The sequence below is a fragment of the Gymnogyps californianus genome, chromosome 2, assembly GCF_018139145.2.
Source record: "Gymnogyps californianus isolate 813 chromosome 2, ASM1813914v2, whole genome shotgun sequence".
Classification (NCBI taxonomy): domain Eukaryota; kingdom Metazoa; phylum Chordata; class Aves; order Accipitriformes; family Cathartidae; genus Gymnogyps; species Gymnogyps californianus.
The window spans coordinates 79,759,561-79,774,990 of NC_059472.1; the positions used below are offsets into that span (position 1 = coordinate 79,759,561).

At 39.8% G+C, this 15,430-nt stretch overlaps 1 protein-coding gene across 2 annotated transcripts in view; it reads right to left on the reverse strand.

Annotated features, from left to right (window-relative positions):
* The window catches only part of CTNND2 (catenin delta 2), a 700,253-nt gene that overhangs the window by 310,428 nt on the left and 374,395 nt on the right, over positions 1 to 15,430 (reverse strand). For both annotated transcript variants that reach the window (XM_050891195.1, XM_050891194.1), the window contains exon 6: positions 1,098 to 1,270. In XM_050891195.1, coding sequence (XP_050747152.1) covers positions 1,098 to 1,270 — 173 coding nt within the window. The remainder of the gene's footprint in view (positions 1 to 1,097; positions 1,271 to 15,430) is intronic.

Consider the following 15,430-nt stretch of genomic DNA (forward strand, 5'->3'; position numbering starts at 1 on the left):
TCATTTTAAACCCTTTATAGAAGGAAAAAAGTACCTACCCGATTTGAAATGAAATTTAACTGTGCTTTATTTCATTTTTCAGTCTTAGAGGATAGGGAGCTTTTCTGAGCAAATTGAGAGAATAGAATATTGTATGTCTCTCGGTATCCCACAAGCTGTGCAATGACTATATAATACTTGAAATCTCTTAGCAATTTAAGGCTTTGAAATTCAAATACTACTCACTTCTACAGAATCCTGAATTATAAAGTGTCCCAGTGTCACACTGAGATGGTCTGTTTTGCTGGGGTGGTTAATATCTAAACAGAGAAAATAACCTGAGCTGACCAACGAAACCCAGTCAGACTTTGTTTATGTACAGAAGCATGAACGCTTCTAGAAATTTTTGTCTAAACTGAAGCTTAACTTCCCAGTGAGAGGCTTTGATGTCGCAGTGAAAAGCACAGAAGGTGAGAGGGTTACATGTCAGAGCCGGGAGGGATCATTTAGACAGGAAGAGAGATTTATAAAGTTTTCATGAGTATCCGAAACAATCTTTCAAAATGTTTGAAACGTACAGGCAGCTGTCTGATAAGTTGCTTGTCTTGTAATATGGGGGGGAAAAAAGGCAAAAAATGGTTTTTACGCTTGGGATTAGGCCACGGCACCAGGCGATGCATGGTATCCCAAGCAGGTTCCGCATCTGGTGGCAGCCTGGCTTTGTTTTTGTTTGCTGGCACTTACTGCTTTCAGTAATATCCTGAAACGAATGCAGGGAGGTCCTAGACCTTAGTTAGGGCTCCTAATCAGCACAGTCACAGAAATTTTCAAACTCAAATGCCTAAACATGCTATCACCAAAATATATATGCAAGCGAGTAAGTAAAACTGGCGTGTAAATCTCCTTTTTAATCAGGATTATTTTATTACTATGCAAATCAACCCACTTTAGATTTACGAAAATCAAGGTGGTAACTCCACCCCGCTGCAGATATGTTGAACAAGACAGGAAGTAAAGGCAGACATTCACGCGCCAGCGGGCACCAAACAGCTCTCTTTCCTGGGAGCTACCCCACACGATTCCAGGTGCGAGAGACGCGGGCTGCTTAGGACACGTACCTGGCTGTAGCTCTGGATGGCACCTCTGGCCTGACCGCTGCGGGCCGGGAGCTGGGCGGCCGCTGTTTCGCCCAGGGCGAGGGTCTGGTTGCTGTGGTAGCTGGCTGAGTACTGGAAGGACCCTTCAGGTTTGGAATTGAGCTGGAGCGTGCTCTGGGAGAGGAGGCTGGGCCCTGCGGGGACAGGATTTGAGAGCAGTCAGAAAGTCTCAGTGAAAGAGCATACCTCTATTATCTGTCGAGTGAGCCTTGAAATTATCAGATGCATGTGGCTTCAGCTTTTCACAGTTTGGCTTTTCAGCAATAAAAATCACATACATTAAATTGTTTCTTTACCACTTAGTCGTCATTATTATTGTGTTCAAGCTACAGACCACATTGCTTTCTTTGCAAAAAACGTATGGTTTTGACCAGTGGAATTCTAAGCCTAAACAAACCCAACCATATTTTTTGATAAAGAAGCCTTGGTTTTCAGCTCAGAATAGTTGATGAGTTTTCTTTTCTCCTAAGGATAAGCCTTGTTTATTTCACTTAATTGTATCCAGTCGTTCTGCATGGGAAATGCTAACTTGTCCCTCCCTGGGCCCCCAGCACATTAGATCTATTGATTACTGCCACTCTGTCCTGTACACACAGTGATGTAATACTTCGGTGCCTGTAGGGATGGATGGCAGCCTTTAAAATATTAATAGTTCCTCTCATCATGTAGGACTTACCCTGATCTCAGTGAATCTTTGATGACTGTTTTGTCATCCTATCTTATCTTCCCCATCACAGCACTGCGCGGCAGGAGAGCCAAGTGCAGGCAGCGAGCTGAAATTGGGGCTGCCAGACTGAAGGGCACGTTGGGAGTGTGAACAGTGACACTTTCCACAGTTATTTAGTTCTTCTGTGAAACTAAAACATGTTCTAATATTCATTAGGTTCATGTACAAGTGATTTAGCTTATCACGTACCCATAGCAAATTCCACAATTTTTGCCCCGAGAGCATGTATCAGACAGGGAAAGGTTCTTCCTACGCCGTGCTGTCGCGTGGTTTAGACATGACCTCCCACAACTGCTTTTAATGGTGAACTCATTTGGTCTCCATACACAAAGAGCTACATTAAGGAATACCCACCTAATCCTTCCCTATGCCTTCACTGATTTTAGCCTCTTCTAATTTTCAATAAACTAGCTTACTCTTCCATGGTGTCCGGGCCCAGCAAGTGAAATACAAGAGGAGAGAAAAGAAGAGGGTTATGCCTTGGCCATTGCATGAGTTACAAAGAAGAGTACCTTCAACCCAACAGCTATCATCTATAGCATATTCAGAGGCTCCACGGGGATGATAGGTTCGTCTTCTGGTTAGCACTAACAAGCTCATGAGAACACAGAAGGTGACCCAAACCTTAAGGGATGTGAAATGATTACTTTGATTTTGTTCCTACGGAACATGTGAAAAGTTCAGTTTTAAAAAGACTCACAATGGCAAAATTCCAATGAATGTTACCAGAAATAAATCCCAGTACATTCCTGATACAAAGGCCACATTTTATGACCTTTAAGTCTTTGCTACAAGGATGTACAGCTGCTCCAAAAAGATTTCCACTTAGAAAACGTGCAACAACCCCACCCCCAAATTAACATGGACAGTATGTTTTCCCCTAGCCTGTTTCTCAGAAATGGCAGAACCATTATAACTGATATTTTCCAAAATCCAACCTGAACTGCTCATAGTATAAAGAAATCGTAGTAGGCTATGCAAAGTGGAAGTGTTCACATTTAAGTGTAGACTGGGACTATGACACTGTTTTACATATCAACACAATTTATACCGCAAAGTCAATTGCATTCATCAGAATATTCCAGATATAGGACAAATTTAGAAAGTAAGTTCTGGTCCTTGTATTTTCCCTACAAGTACAGAAGGAGGCAGGGCTCCATGTATGCTGTGAGGTTATTAAAAATGTATCACATGCATAAGAGAGCTGAATTTAATCCTGCATGGGTGCTTATAAATCCAACATTTGGTAGGTTTCCACTCCCTAACTCTGCAAATAGGGTTTACTAAGCATTTTCCATTTAACTGGTTTCGTTGCAAATTTTGTTCTTTAATGAAAGAAATATTTTCACAGATTTTTTTAAAGAGCAGAAAGAAAATATAGGCTTAGTTTTAAAATATATCTGTAGACTTTACTTTCATCTTCTGGATTTTGAATTTTCACTGAGAATTTGCCTGTGATCAAGTGACATGATTAAGTTCAGAAAATTCACAAAAGCATAACTTTCCCAGGAGGGGCAAAAGTTGCAGCAAGAAAGCAATTTTTTTGCATGAAAGTGTTTGTACTCATTCTGAAAGCAATTACGCTGTGACATTTCTAAAGCTTAAATAATGATTAAACTATCACATGCTATGAACTCAATATGTTCAAATTTTCATTGCATCTGGCTTTCAAGTGTTCCTTTCATATTACTATGGCTCACTAGGGGATTTACATAGCCAGCTAGAATCACATACATGGGTTCCCTGCACCATTTAGCCTAAACACTTCCATGCACTTTAAGAAACTTATCCAAACCGTAGAAAAAAATTTTTAGTAAAAAGTTTGGAGCACATGTTTTTAAGTTCACTAGCTACTCTATAGCAGTTTTTATTTTGTACCTTAACAAGCAGTAAGGAACAATTAAAATGTACATACATTTCAATGAAGTAATTACAACGTCATTTGAGAGAGACAGACAGATAGATACTCAAATTTTAAATAAGCCCACATTTCTCAAGCAGATGTAGAATAGAGTTGTGGCTGCTCTCCTGTAAATAACTAAGTCTAAACCAAGCGTACAAACTACAAGATACATTTGAGATCAATCAATCAGCGTGATCTTGAAAAAACACAAGTTCCTTTTTCAGGATTTAGGGACTACAAGCAGTCCCATCTTGTCTGATAGGGAAAAGATGGATCGCTTTTTTCATTGACATTCTTGAGATTTCAATCTGAAGGCAAACCCAAACCTTCTGAAGAGCCCGCAGCTCACCCAGAAGAGAAGAAAGTGGTTTCTTTGCGTACTTCTATACGCTGATGGCTCTTGACAACAAACTACTGTTTCTTCCTGGCAAAAATTTAAACTCTGTTGTGTTGGCATAAGAAAGTGTTCATACAACTATTTTTCATTTGTTTTCAGAAGAGTTAAGGCATCTGGAAATTCTCTACTTTCAGTTGGGCTCTGGAAATCACTAGTTAACTACTAGAACAATTCAGTCTTACTTGTTCCCTTAATGCTACATAATTAACTAGCAATCTTCAATGTAAAATAAGATTGAAAACAAACACTTCCAGCTTCATAAGGTTTAGTTTAGCAGATGCCGAGGATTTATAGTATTGCTTTAAAAATTCATAATACATTTTGTTTCTATTTGGGGGTATGGGGAAGATATAGCTACCTGTTTTCCCCTGTATTTTTTCACCACCACATAAAAAAAATCTATTTGCCTTGTGAAAGAATATTAGCGTTAGATTATTCATAGTGGATAGTACCAAATTTTCACTGATTCAGTCAGTGCCACTTCCCTCCTGTATTAAAATAGTACAGATATGAGCGCCAATTCAGGAAACTAAGTCAGAGCCATCGTACTGCAAGAGACACCAGTGTGGACTAACTTCAAAAGATGGAGCAGGGTATAGTAATTAATTCTTTAATTTGTCTCCAGTTTGGTGGACACGTACTGCAGACAATACCTTCTTCTTCCTCTTAACCTCGAGCAGAGCAGTGTGCAAGGCTCCCCATCTTCCTCACCTTGGCTGCTGTAACCTGGCTCAGTAGGGCGCTCAGAGGAGCGGGAGAGGGTGTGCATCTTGCTTGGGACACAGACAAAGTACACTTAAGCTGGGGAAAGCTGCTGGAGCACAGAGAAGACCAGGCAAGAGGAGGATGAAGGACATGCCTACATCAGGGAGCCAACCCACAATGAAACCTCAGAGGTGATGGAGAGCAGAGAACTTTTCTAGGAAGCCGAGAAGGGAAACAGGAGTTTCCTTTGCGGTCTGGAGACCCAAGTGCTGGCAGGCACAGCAGAGTTAGGGGAAAGGAGTCACCCATTCAGACAGTGAGGGGAGGCGGCAGGCTTCTTGTGAAGCCCTTTTAATTAGTTTATATTACCCACCCCTCTTATTGGCAGTTATGTTGGCTATTACATGGCTATTATTTTTCTCTTTCAAAAACCTAATAGTTTAAGAGATTTGGAGCACCTGAGAGTACCTGGCACACTTACTTCAAGCTAAACAGGGAAGAGGAGCAGATGCAGTGCAGGACTCGACCCTACCCTGAGTCCTATCACTAAAGAGAGCAACACTTAAGCCCACACTTGCTACCTTCCTGCCATATTGCATTCAACAAAATAAGCACAGCCTGGCGTTACGCTGAACAGGCTGATTCATGGCATTTAGTACATTGCATATGGCCAGAAATGTAAACTGGTGAGTTATAGACTCCATCACAAGCCATAGTAGGAGGAGAGCTTCCACAGCATCTACTTGTTTCTGTCAAGGGGGCAGTCAGGGAAGCGGGAGGCAAAGGTTGCAGAATGAGCCCCACCACACGCAGCTGGGGCTATTCCTGTGCCCCTCAGCCGTGAGGGACAGGGTCTTGCACTGGCAGTATTTCTTCATGGGCCGCTGTTTTTCTTTCTGAATAACAATACAGTGTGCAATGGTGCAATAAGGTACAGTGTAGCTATTTAACAACCAAACCAAGGAAGTGAGTGGTCTTAAACGATGAGGTTATTATTAATTCAAGGACCTCACAGTAACAGTTGATTACAGGAAACCAAAGTGACACAAAGAATCCAGGTCACTGTTACCATCCATGGCTGGGTCAAAAATGGGGAAAAAATTGAAATTATGAAAACATTTGTCCTTTTATTTTCAAGAGCAATATTTTCTTTGGAAATAAAATCTTTTGCCTGTTGTTTCTGCTCTCTTCAGACCACCTCCTCTTCCTTCTTCCATTGCTCAGAGTAAAAAAAACCCACCCAAACCAACCAAGCAAAAAAAAAAAAAATCACAACCTGAAACTTTCATTTTGAATTTTTTTTTTTTTTTTAAATAAACTAGTCTTGAACAGCAAGTGTTTGCATGCAGAAATACTTTATATGGCTGTTTCAGAACAGCAGAATACTAGGATCTTTCTCAGTACCTGCGTGTACTCTTCTAGCTCTACCAGTGCTTGCTCAGGCAACAAAAAATTAGTTATAAGTATAGAACAAATACACATAAACTTCTAATTATTCTAATTCTTGTGCAAGAAGTGACAAGATATTACAGACCAGTAAGTAAAACAAAAAAAAAAAAGAAGAATGGTAATACAACAGTAAAATTCCATCAGTATAATTATTTTACCATATTTCTCTATTTAGGTCATCCCTTAGATTTCCTTTTTTTCAAACCACACTTTGCAGCATACTTAAAACAAGATAAAAGGTTTCCATTGTGTGAAAAAAGTGTACTTTGCTTTTAAATAATATCCTGTTCCTCAGCATAAAAATTTATATTCACTTGTGCAACTGACTTTATACCTACACTTCATCAGAACAATCCAACTTACACATTGAAGAAAGGTCCAAAATGTCCATTTTTGTATACTCCGAAACTGCCAAGGGCTAAGGCTACTATATTCAAATCCATTGGAATACGCTTGCCGATGTCAGTAGAAGTCAAATCAGTTTTTAAGATATTCTAAGTGTATTAAAGTGGTGTGTGCTAACAGAGAAAATGTACCAATTGAACATACAGTATAAAATCAATTTAACAAATATGATGCCGGTGAAAGAGTAGCTGTATTATTAGAAATGTTTAGCAAACTATGTCAGCACCACTGCTCCAAATTTTAAAAGCATGTTTCTTTCTGCTAGTCCTGCAACAAGAGTGATTTCAACGCTCCCTGGCATTGCCAAACTCCAAAAGCATGTAGCTTTCCTTTCCTCACTTGCTTGGAAGCAAACCCCAAGAGAAGCTGGGTGCTCAGCTGCCCGCTGCAATCCACAGCCCCAGGCAGCGTGATGCCCAAATTAAGCAGAGAAAGGATTACATTTAAAAAAAAGAAAAAAGAAAAAAGCAAGAAACAAAGACCAAAGTGCATCAGCACAGTACTGAATTTTGATTCAATGAATAGTCATTCATGTCGACTGGAGCTTCAGTGAGAGATTACAAAAAATAGGCATCAGCACCGACAGTAGCTGAAAAGCCAGGGAACTTGGTTGGGAATCAGAGCTGGCGAGTCATCACATTTTCTTCCCTTCCCCCTGAGGGTACGGCCTTGTCTGGTGACCATGCAAGTAGCAGAGCTCACCCGAATCAAATCCCATAGTGGTCATAAGCAGAAGAGTATCTCACGTAAGAAACCCAGTAGGAACTTGGGCTCTAAGGAGCTTACCAGTGTCAGAAGTTAAGCAGTTTCCTACGTGCTGAGAGACTGGTCCAGTACCCTTACTCTGATTAGAGATGGGGGCAAAGAAGCACATCCTATTAAATGTTGCTATTTGTAATATTACTAGATCATGAGTGAGGATTTAAAAACAAACACGATGTAAAGTCTGATAAGATTTAGCTACAGTCAGTATTTGTGAGATGTATTTTTACCTACAGGACAGCAAGTTAAGGCAGTAGGAATCTGTTGATTAACTCCATTACAAACTCAGAGAACTTTATATTTTTTCTATCTTATACTATAGCAGCATTGCTGGGTCACAAAGCTAAATAGCCAGATGAATGTGGGATTCTTGTAAAGGAGGAACTCACAAAAAGAAACCAAAGAAATTGTTCCCTGTGGGGATATCAATGACAGCCTATCCCTAGGGTCCGCCAGTCAAACATCTGAAAAGTTACTCCCGTTTTCTAATCCTTAGACTGCAGTATCTCATAGAATACTTCACAAACTGTAGCTTCACAGTATGTAACAATTCAAGATGATACGATAGCAATAGTACGGTCAATCTTCAAAACAAAAAAACAAAGGCTGAATTATGAAACAGGACTAATATATTACATTGCAGAACAGAATTTATCGTGGAACAAGTATTCAATAATACATTATCTGCTAGTTGTTCAATTATAAAATAATTACCGTATAATGACAAGTTACATACAGTACTATATTATTACAAGATAAGGGCATGATTAATTCAGTATTCTAAATCTATGCAATAATTACTTCTGAATTGGCTAAAATAATTACACTACAAACTACAGAAACATATACCTAGTCAGCCCCCATGAGATAATTGCATGCTTGTTACTTAGTTTTTCATGTGAAGTTCCCAACAAAAATATCATGCAAGTGAAAGGAGGAGGATTTTTTTCTCTCCTTAAGATTTAAAGTCAATTGGCTTACTGGGGCACATTTCCTTCTCCAAGTAAGTAGTAAAGTGGAGCACTACTATTGTGTTATACATTTCCATTCGGTCAGTCATCTACTGCGACGCCAGTTCTAATTGACAAAGGAAATAGACCAAAACGTGCACGTATGAACATTTAATTAGCTCCCATACCAATTATAAACAACACTTCACTCACCTTCGATCAACTGACAGAAGCAGTAATGATAAATTATAGAGTAAGTGTAAATAAAGTGTTTTTAATTAGTGTAATTAATCACTTCACACATTCTTCAACTCCTTTAATGTCCTTTAAACATTCATTTACAGAGTTAATAGGTTGAGGTGCCTCACATCCCAGCGAGAGGAACCATCTCCTAACTGTTAGTATATGCCTAATTAAGGATTTCAAATACCAAAAAGTCATCACTTACTGTTTCTTCTGCCTCTCAGGTCATTTAGTTTGAGCGTGAAATATTGATTCCTACCCTACAACCTACTTTTTTTGTTAGTTCATTTAAGTGTGTGTACTCATGGTAAGTAGTTGCTAACCACTCCTAAAGCTGGGTTGTATTTGTTGCCCAGTTTTGCAAAGGAATGGATGATTAAAAAATATGTAATAAAATAAAAGATCAGGTCAGGTATCTGTAAAGTTGTCACTCAATTTCTGAGTGTTCAACTGTATTTGGGATGCTGGGGGAATCCTGAAACTAGGCTGAAAGAACAATAAAACCAGGGATAGCTCTTAATGGTAACCTGCCAGTGTCCTTCCACAGTATTTGACAGTAAAGAGGGGATGATAGTTAAAGACAAGGTGGACGGACCTGTTCCTAGCGATACTAAATTCTTTGGCATCTCACTGGTATATCCTGTTTTCCAAGTCCTGCTCCCAGAATTAAGCTGCATATCCAGCTGGGACCAGGAGTCAACTTCCTCTCCAAATCGGAAGGGTAAGGAACATTTGTTTGTCCGTTTTAAACTCCTCCGTTGCAGTAGGGACTATTTTTGAGGTCATCTGAAACATTCTTTGAAGAAACTCTCTCTTGCTGAGATGATTTAGGATGGTTTTGGAAAACGGAGGAATTAAGTGAGGGGAAGGGAAGCCCTGCAAGTGCCTCAGGGGGTGGCAAGGAGCAGCCACCTTGCCACTTAAGTACAGACGTCTCTCCCCTTTTCCCCATTTTCTAGTCTCTGGGTAAGTTGCAAAATGCGCAGGCGGAAGCAGTGAAGGCAGGGGGCAATTGGGGGGGGGAACCCTGGGAACCAGATGAGAGACCTTTGTGGCTATCATAAACAGAAGACTTTTTCTTAATTACAGGCAGAAGAAGGAGAGATTAAACCAACGCAAAACTTAAGATCTGAAGACAAAAAAAAATCCTGTCAGCTACAACTGGTCAAACAGATTCTGTAGGAAAAGAAGGACTTTCAAGCCAACTGTTAGATCTCAAACAGAAGATAAGTAGCTATAATATAACAATAGTAATAAGCATTGCCCCATTCTCCCTCCAATCCAGGACTAGTACTAGAATAGTACTAGGAAAATATTTCAAGATCTACCTGCTAGGAGATATTAAATATTAGAGATATCAGTACCTTTATATTACAAGGAAAAATGCCAAGGCTGCAATATAACAAAGGTATTCCATACCCTAGTAATGAAGAAAGTTGGAAAAAAAGGGGGGGGGGGGGGGGAGGGAGCAAATACACACTTAAAATGAAGAAATAAATGATAATACTTTATATGCTAAATCACAAGCAGCTCCCTTGTTATGAAACAAACACATCTCTTTAGATGAGAGGCAGCAATTCTTAAATGAGTACACTGAAAACAAACTTGTTTTACAAAAAAGGAAAGTAATTTATATGCAATACCATGCTCTACCAGCATTAAGGGGCCTATGTTCTACCTACAAATACAGAAAAGGGCTTTAATGTTGCTACAGAACCTATTCTTAGGTACTGGAAAATAGGATTTGGTGGAATGCATTCAGAAATGTAGAATAAGTTTGTTTTCATCCAAGAATTGTATAAGTGATGTATATCTGGAGAAATGATGCAAAAACTAGGCTGATACCATTATGTAAGGGAACAATACAAGGATTCCCCTTCTAACTCTCTTTCTGATCTAATTACTATTGGAATGAAAGATGAAGAACACTTCATTTCAAGAGTAAGTGAACTGGGAATAGAAAATAGTTTCATTAGATGCTGATTATCTTATGCTTTTCACACAAGACAAAAATTCTGCCATTATTATAAGAGGAAAACAGGTGTTGGCTAGGATTTGAAATAATAAATCACTACTCCAAGGGACAGCAAAGCGCCACACATGTCCACAAGAAGTAAAAGAAAAACATAAGACCTGAAGTGCATAGAAAAAAATAAGGCCTGCATCCCACCTTGAGAGTAAATGGTTCTTTTTTGATTACTGAAAGATTTTTTTTTTTGATGGTCATACTGAAATCCCAGAGTCAGGGCAGGGGGGATAGCACCAATGTCTAATTCAGAGAGGACCCCTGACACTGCCAGGTTTCCAACTACTGCATAATGCTAACGAAACGCCTCCAAATAAGAGGAACCCCTGTGCGATTAAACTAGGACTACAGAGTGGCAAATGTGATCTCCTCTTAGTGTTTGGTAGAATCATGTTTCAAAACTTTGGCACTCGCAAAATATTGTCCAGTGGTTAAAATTCGCTAACTGCACACCTGTGAGGGACAGGAAGAAAACCAGGGAGAAATAAGTAGTTCTTCAATAGCTGAGCTTAGTAAGGAAGTCTTTAACGGGGAAGAATTTCTTTAGGGATAGATAACTTCTATGGCAAAAATTTGTAGGTGATATATTATAAAGATAATAGAATTTCCAGTGAGTTTACATAAATGTCTTCTGGAAGTTAGGAAGCGTGTTGCAAATATGAAATACTAGCAGACTCATGGAACAAGGTAACATAGCAAAGCCTAAGAAATCCTGACATAATAAGGTAACTTCAGTGTTATTTACTCAGATAGTGTATGTTTTGCTTTCTATACTGTACCACACATAGCATTACTCCACATGTTTGTATGAAATGTAATACAGCCAGATCTTCTTTCATAAGCAATACTTCGTAATGCTTGACAGTAGGAAAAAATCTGGAGTTCCATTACTAACGAGAGAAATTACTGAAGATGCTAGAGAACAAGACCTAAAGACACACACTGAGCAAGAATAGGTTTACACATATTTAAGCTTAGAATAGAGGAGTTGCCCTTGTCTTTGGTTTTTTTTTTTTTTTTAAATAGAAAAAGCTATTCTAAATTTAGATTAAAAACAAGGATAACCTACTACTACAAAATTTTAAATGACCCCAAGATTAAACGTCTTTTGTAGAAGATTAATCATATTTGATGAAATTGCTTGCTCAACTCTGCAGATATCGAAATCAGATAGTCTCTGAAAGAGATAATTTATCATTGGCCATTAGGATGATGTGCTTTATAGGAGCAATAGATAGAAACAACACAAGAACAAAATGGGCAGCAAGGACAATAACTAAATTACATTTCTGCACTACAGAGGACACAAAGAGGGAAAATAATATCCTGTAGCCTTCCATCTAGGGCTATCTAAGGATGATCTGGAGCTCCTTTGGCAGTAACATTTCTGCTGGCACTTGTTACACCTCCATGAGAAGCCTCTGCCAACAAAACCTTGTCAGCGGCCTAAGGCAGACACGATGTGAATTACATGAAGAATATAAATCACTTCATTCCACAAATGGCATGATTTGCTGATGGTGACGATGTTACTTCTGTGAAACTCTGCAGGTGGTACGTAATACCAGGAGTGGCAGAAGTCTCACAATACTTCACTGTAACAGAAGTTTGCTACCTATTAAAAGATCAGACTGTGGAACCACAGGAGAACAGTACCTGAACTGGGCTTCTGGATGCAATTAGATACATTTCTGAACATCATCACAAGAAGAAACTTGCATGCAGGAGGAAGCACTGCATGCAGCGACACAGACAGCAAGCTCCGACTCAGAAGGAACTGTCCTGTTTCCATTTGGGAAACACTGAATTTTGGTATAAATAATTGTTATTTTTTAATTTGTGTTTTCATTATCAGTCTCCCATTTTGCAAAGAATAGCTACATTTAAAATGGAGTGTGTCCTTTGTTTACAGAAAAAAAAGCCAAGTAAATTAAGAACATATTTTGCATGATTAAATCCTAATTTTTTGGAAGTATTTTATACCTTTGAAGACCAACTGTGAATGTCAAGTGTTCCTAGTCACCCTCTGTGCCTAGCACACCCTAAAGCTGCTATTGATAGTATTAAACTAATGTGTTCCCTTTTTATTTCTAGGAAATAAAATCAGATGGTTATAGACATCACACAAACATGACTCACATGGAAGCTGAATGCATTATCAGAAATCAAAAAATTAGACAAATCTCTTCTGATAGACCTAAATTAAACTGTTGAAAAATAATAATAATAATAGTAACTAAAAAAGCGCCTACCAGTTTCTGACTATAAAGTATATAAAACTACTCACAGATATATGGATCTAATACAAAAGGCATCAGTAGATCTATTATGCTATTATGTTGTTCTATGAACTTAACTACTAGCACAAAACAGGTTTTCTCTTCTTGCGCAAAGTAGAACTTCATCTTTTCCTGACCTTTGACAGGCTTAAATCTTGGATCTTTTCTGTCCACAAATGAAAATGGCTGTTTGGTCTCTGAAGCAAGCCAGTTCAGAATGTGTTTGGCACTGTCTCAGAAGTCAATTAAGAAGTAAGTCAAAAAGGTCAAAATTTTATGACAATCTTTTTCATCTGCCAAAAATTCCTCTGCCATAAAACAGAAAGTACACCCTTTTGCTTCTGCTTTTTCTTTCTGTGTCCACAAATGTGCACTACTCTGTGCTCTCATGTTGTACTCAGAAAATGCATTTCTCCATTTATAAGGCCAGAATGGAAAAAACAGAGGCAACTCCCTACTCTCTGTTATCACAGAAGTCACAAAAATCCTACTTTATTGAGAGCTATGTAAACTGCATGTAGCGCAAAAGAAATCAAACTCAAACCCATACATGCCAAAATTTTCTGTTCCATATACATCATTTTACACAGGCTAACAAGCCAACTACCTCTTTTTCAAGGCTGCATCTACACACTGCTGATGCTCACGAGCTGGCATTGGCAGATCCCAGAACGATACGGCTCTTGGCACTTCTGACTGTGCCGAGCGCGCGGGCGCTGGCATGCCACTAAGGCACGAGTAGGGTGAGTGGTTTATCAGTCTGTCGTGAGGATGTGGGTGCATTTGTTTCCTGGCCCGTACTACAGACACAATATTTACTGATGTTCTTTTGCGTTGTAGGTTCAGATGCCAAAAGTCTTTCTTTGTTCTGCTCCTACAGATGCAACCATAAGTCACTGTCATTTTCTAATGAGTTTCAGTAACTGCTTCCTGCAGTGGATGAAGGAACACCTGGTTGCCTGTGCAGGATTTGTGTTTGCCACAGGCTAAGCATTACAAGGTGATCACTACCTCCTTTCCATCTTTGATGTTGCTACTAATTGTTCCTGCTTTCCTGGTCTCAACTCTCACCTTTCCATTTCCCCCTTCCTTATATGTTTTACCTGCTGTTACTGCTCCTGTGTTAATTTGACATTCACCCTTTGTACTACAGCAATAAAGCTAGATTGCGAGGGGTTGTTTTCTTTACGCAAGGATTTTAAGTCAGTTGCACAGCACAAAATTACAACAGGTACCAAAGTCGGATTCATCTCAGGACAAGCAAGCTCAGAGATATGAAGTAGTATCATGGTGTCAGTATGGAATTTATATATAAAAGCACATTTCATCATGTAGACATAACCAGAAATAAGGAAACTCCAAGAAACATGCTGCAGGCGACAGCACATTGAAACAAAAAATCAGCCTATAGGCTGCTGTACAGAAATTGAGGGAAATTAGAAATTACTTAGTTGCAATGTTGTCATAGTGTTACTTCTGGACTCCCAACATGACACACCAATGACCAATGTGGATTAGCTTGAAGTTACGTAAGCATGTAAAAAGTAAGAATAGCAAGGCCACTTTTACACAGAAAATGTGTTTTGATCCCCTCCCCCCCCCCCCCCCCCCCCCCCGGATGAATCATCATCTGTTTTGGGGACAAGACACTGAGGCTTTATTTCATGATGTGTGAGAACAGAAAAGATAAAGGAACTGGAAAAAGAAAAGATGGAATTGAAACAAGAAGGGAAGCAACAGGCATAAGGATATGGTAAGACAGTAATGGGTAGTTTAGGGAAAGATGGGATAGCAAGAAAAGGCGAGAGAGCACAGGAAAGGAGAGGGCTAGGGAGAGATAGAGATGGTGTGAGTGTCTCTGGCTGGAGATTCCTTCCTGAGGACAGGAGACTGCAAGAGGCAGCCTGCAGCAGTTTAGGTCCAACAGTAAGGGCAGGTACTGGACTGTCACATTTTGAACAGTACTTCTGCCAGTGGCTTCTAGCACTTTCTCCCTGAGAAGCCTACAAATCCCCCCAGTCACCCTACCAATCTACAGAAGGGCCGCAGAAGAATTAAGGCGATTGAAGCCCTGCATGGGAGGGTGCCCACAGCAACCCCTGTGCCACCCCTAAGGAACCACAGAAAGCAGAAGCTGCTTCCCTGAAGGGTGATGGTTCCTTCAGCCTTCACCAGGCCTCCTGCTTGTAAACAACCACACATGAACTTGAAGACAGGCAGCGAACCAAAGCAGAATGAGATCAGCTGGACCCAAGTCACAGTCCCTGCCACTCCACTGTCAGAAACCCATGGTGGACCACGGCTGGCGAAGCAGATACCAAAGCCTGCCGGGAATCCCGGTGGTGAGAGCCCATACTGTGGCTCCCCTCCGAAGTTTGACTCTTTGCAGTGGTCTCCTCCTGCCTGCATAAGGGAAGAGACTGAAAAGGAAAACTTCACTCACGCTCT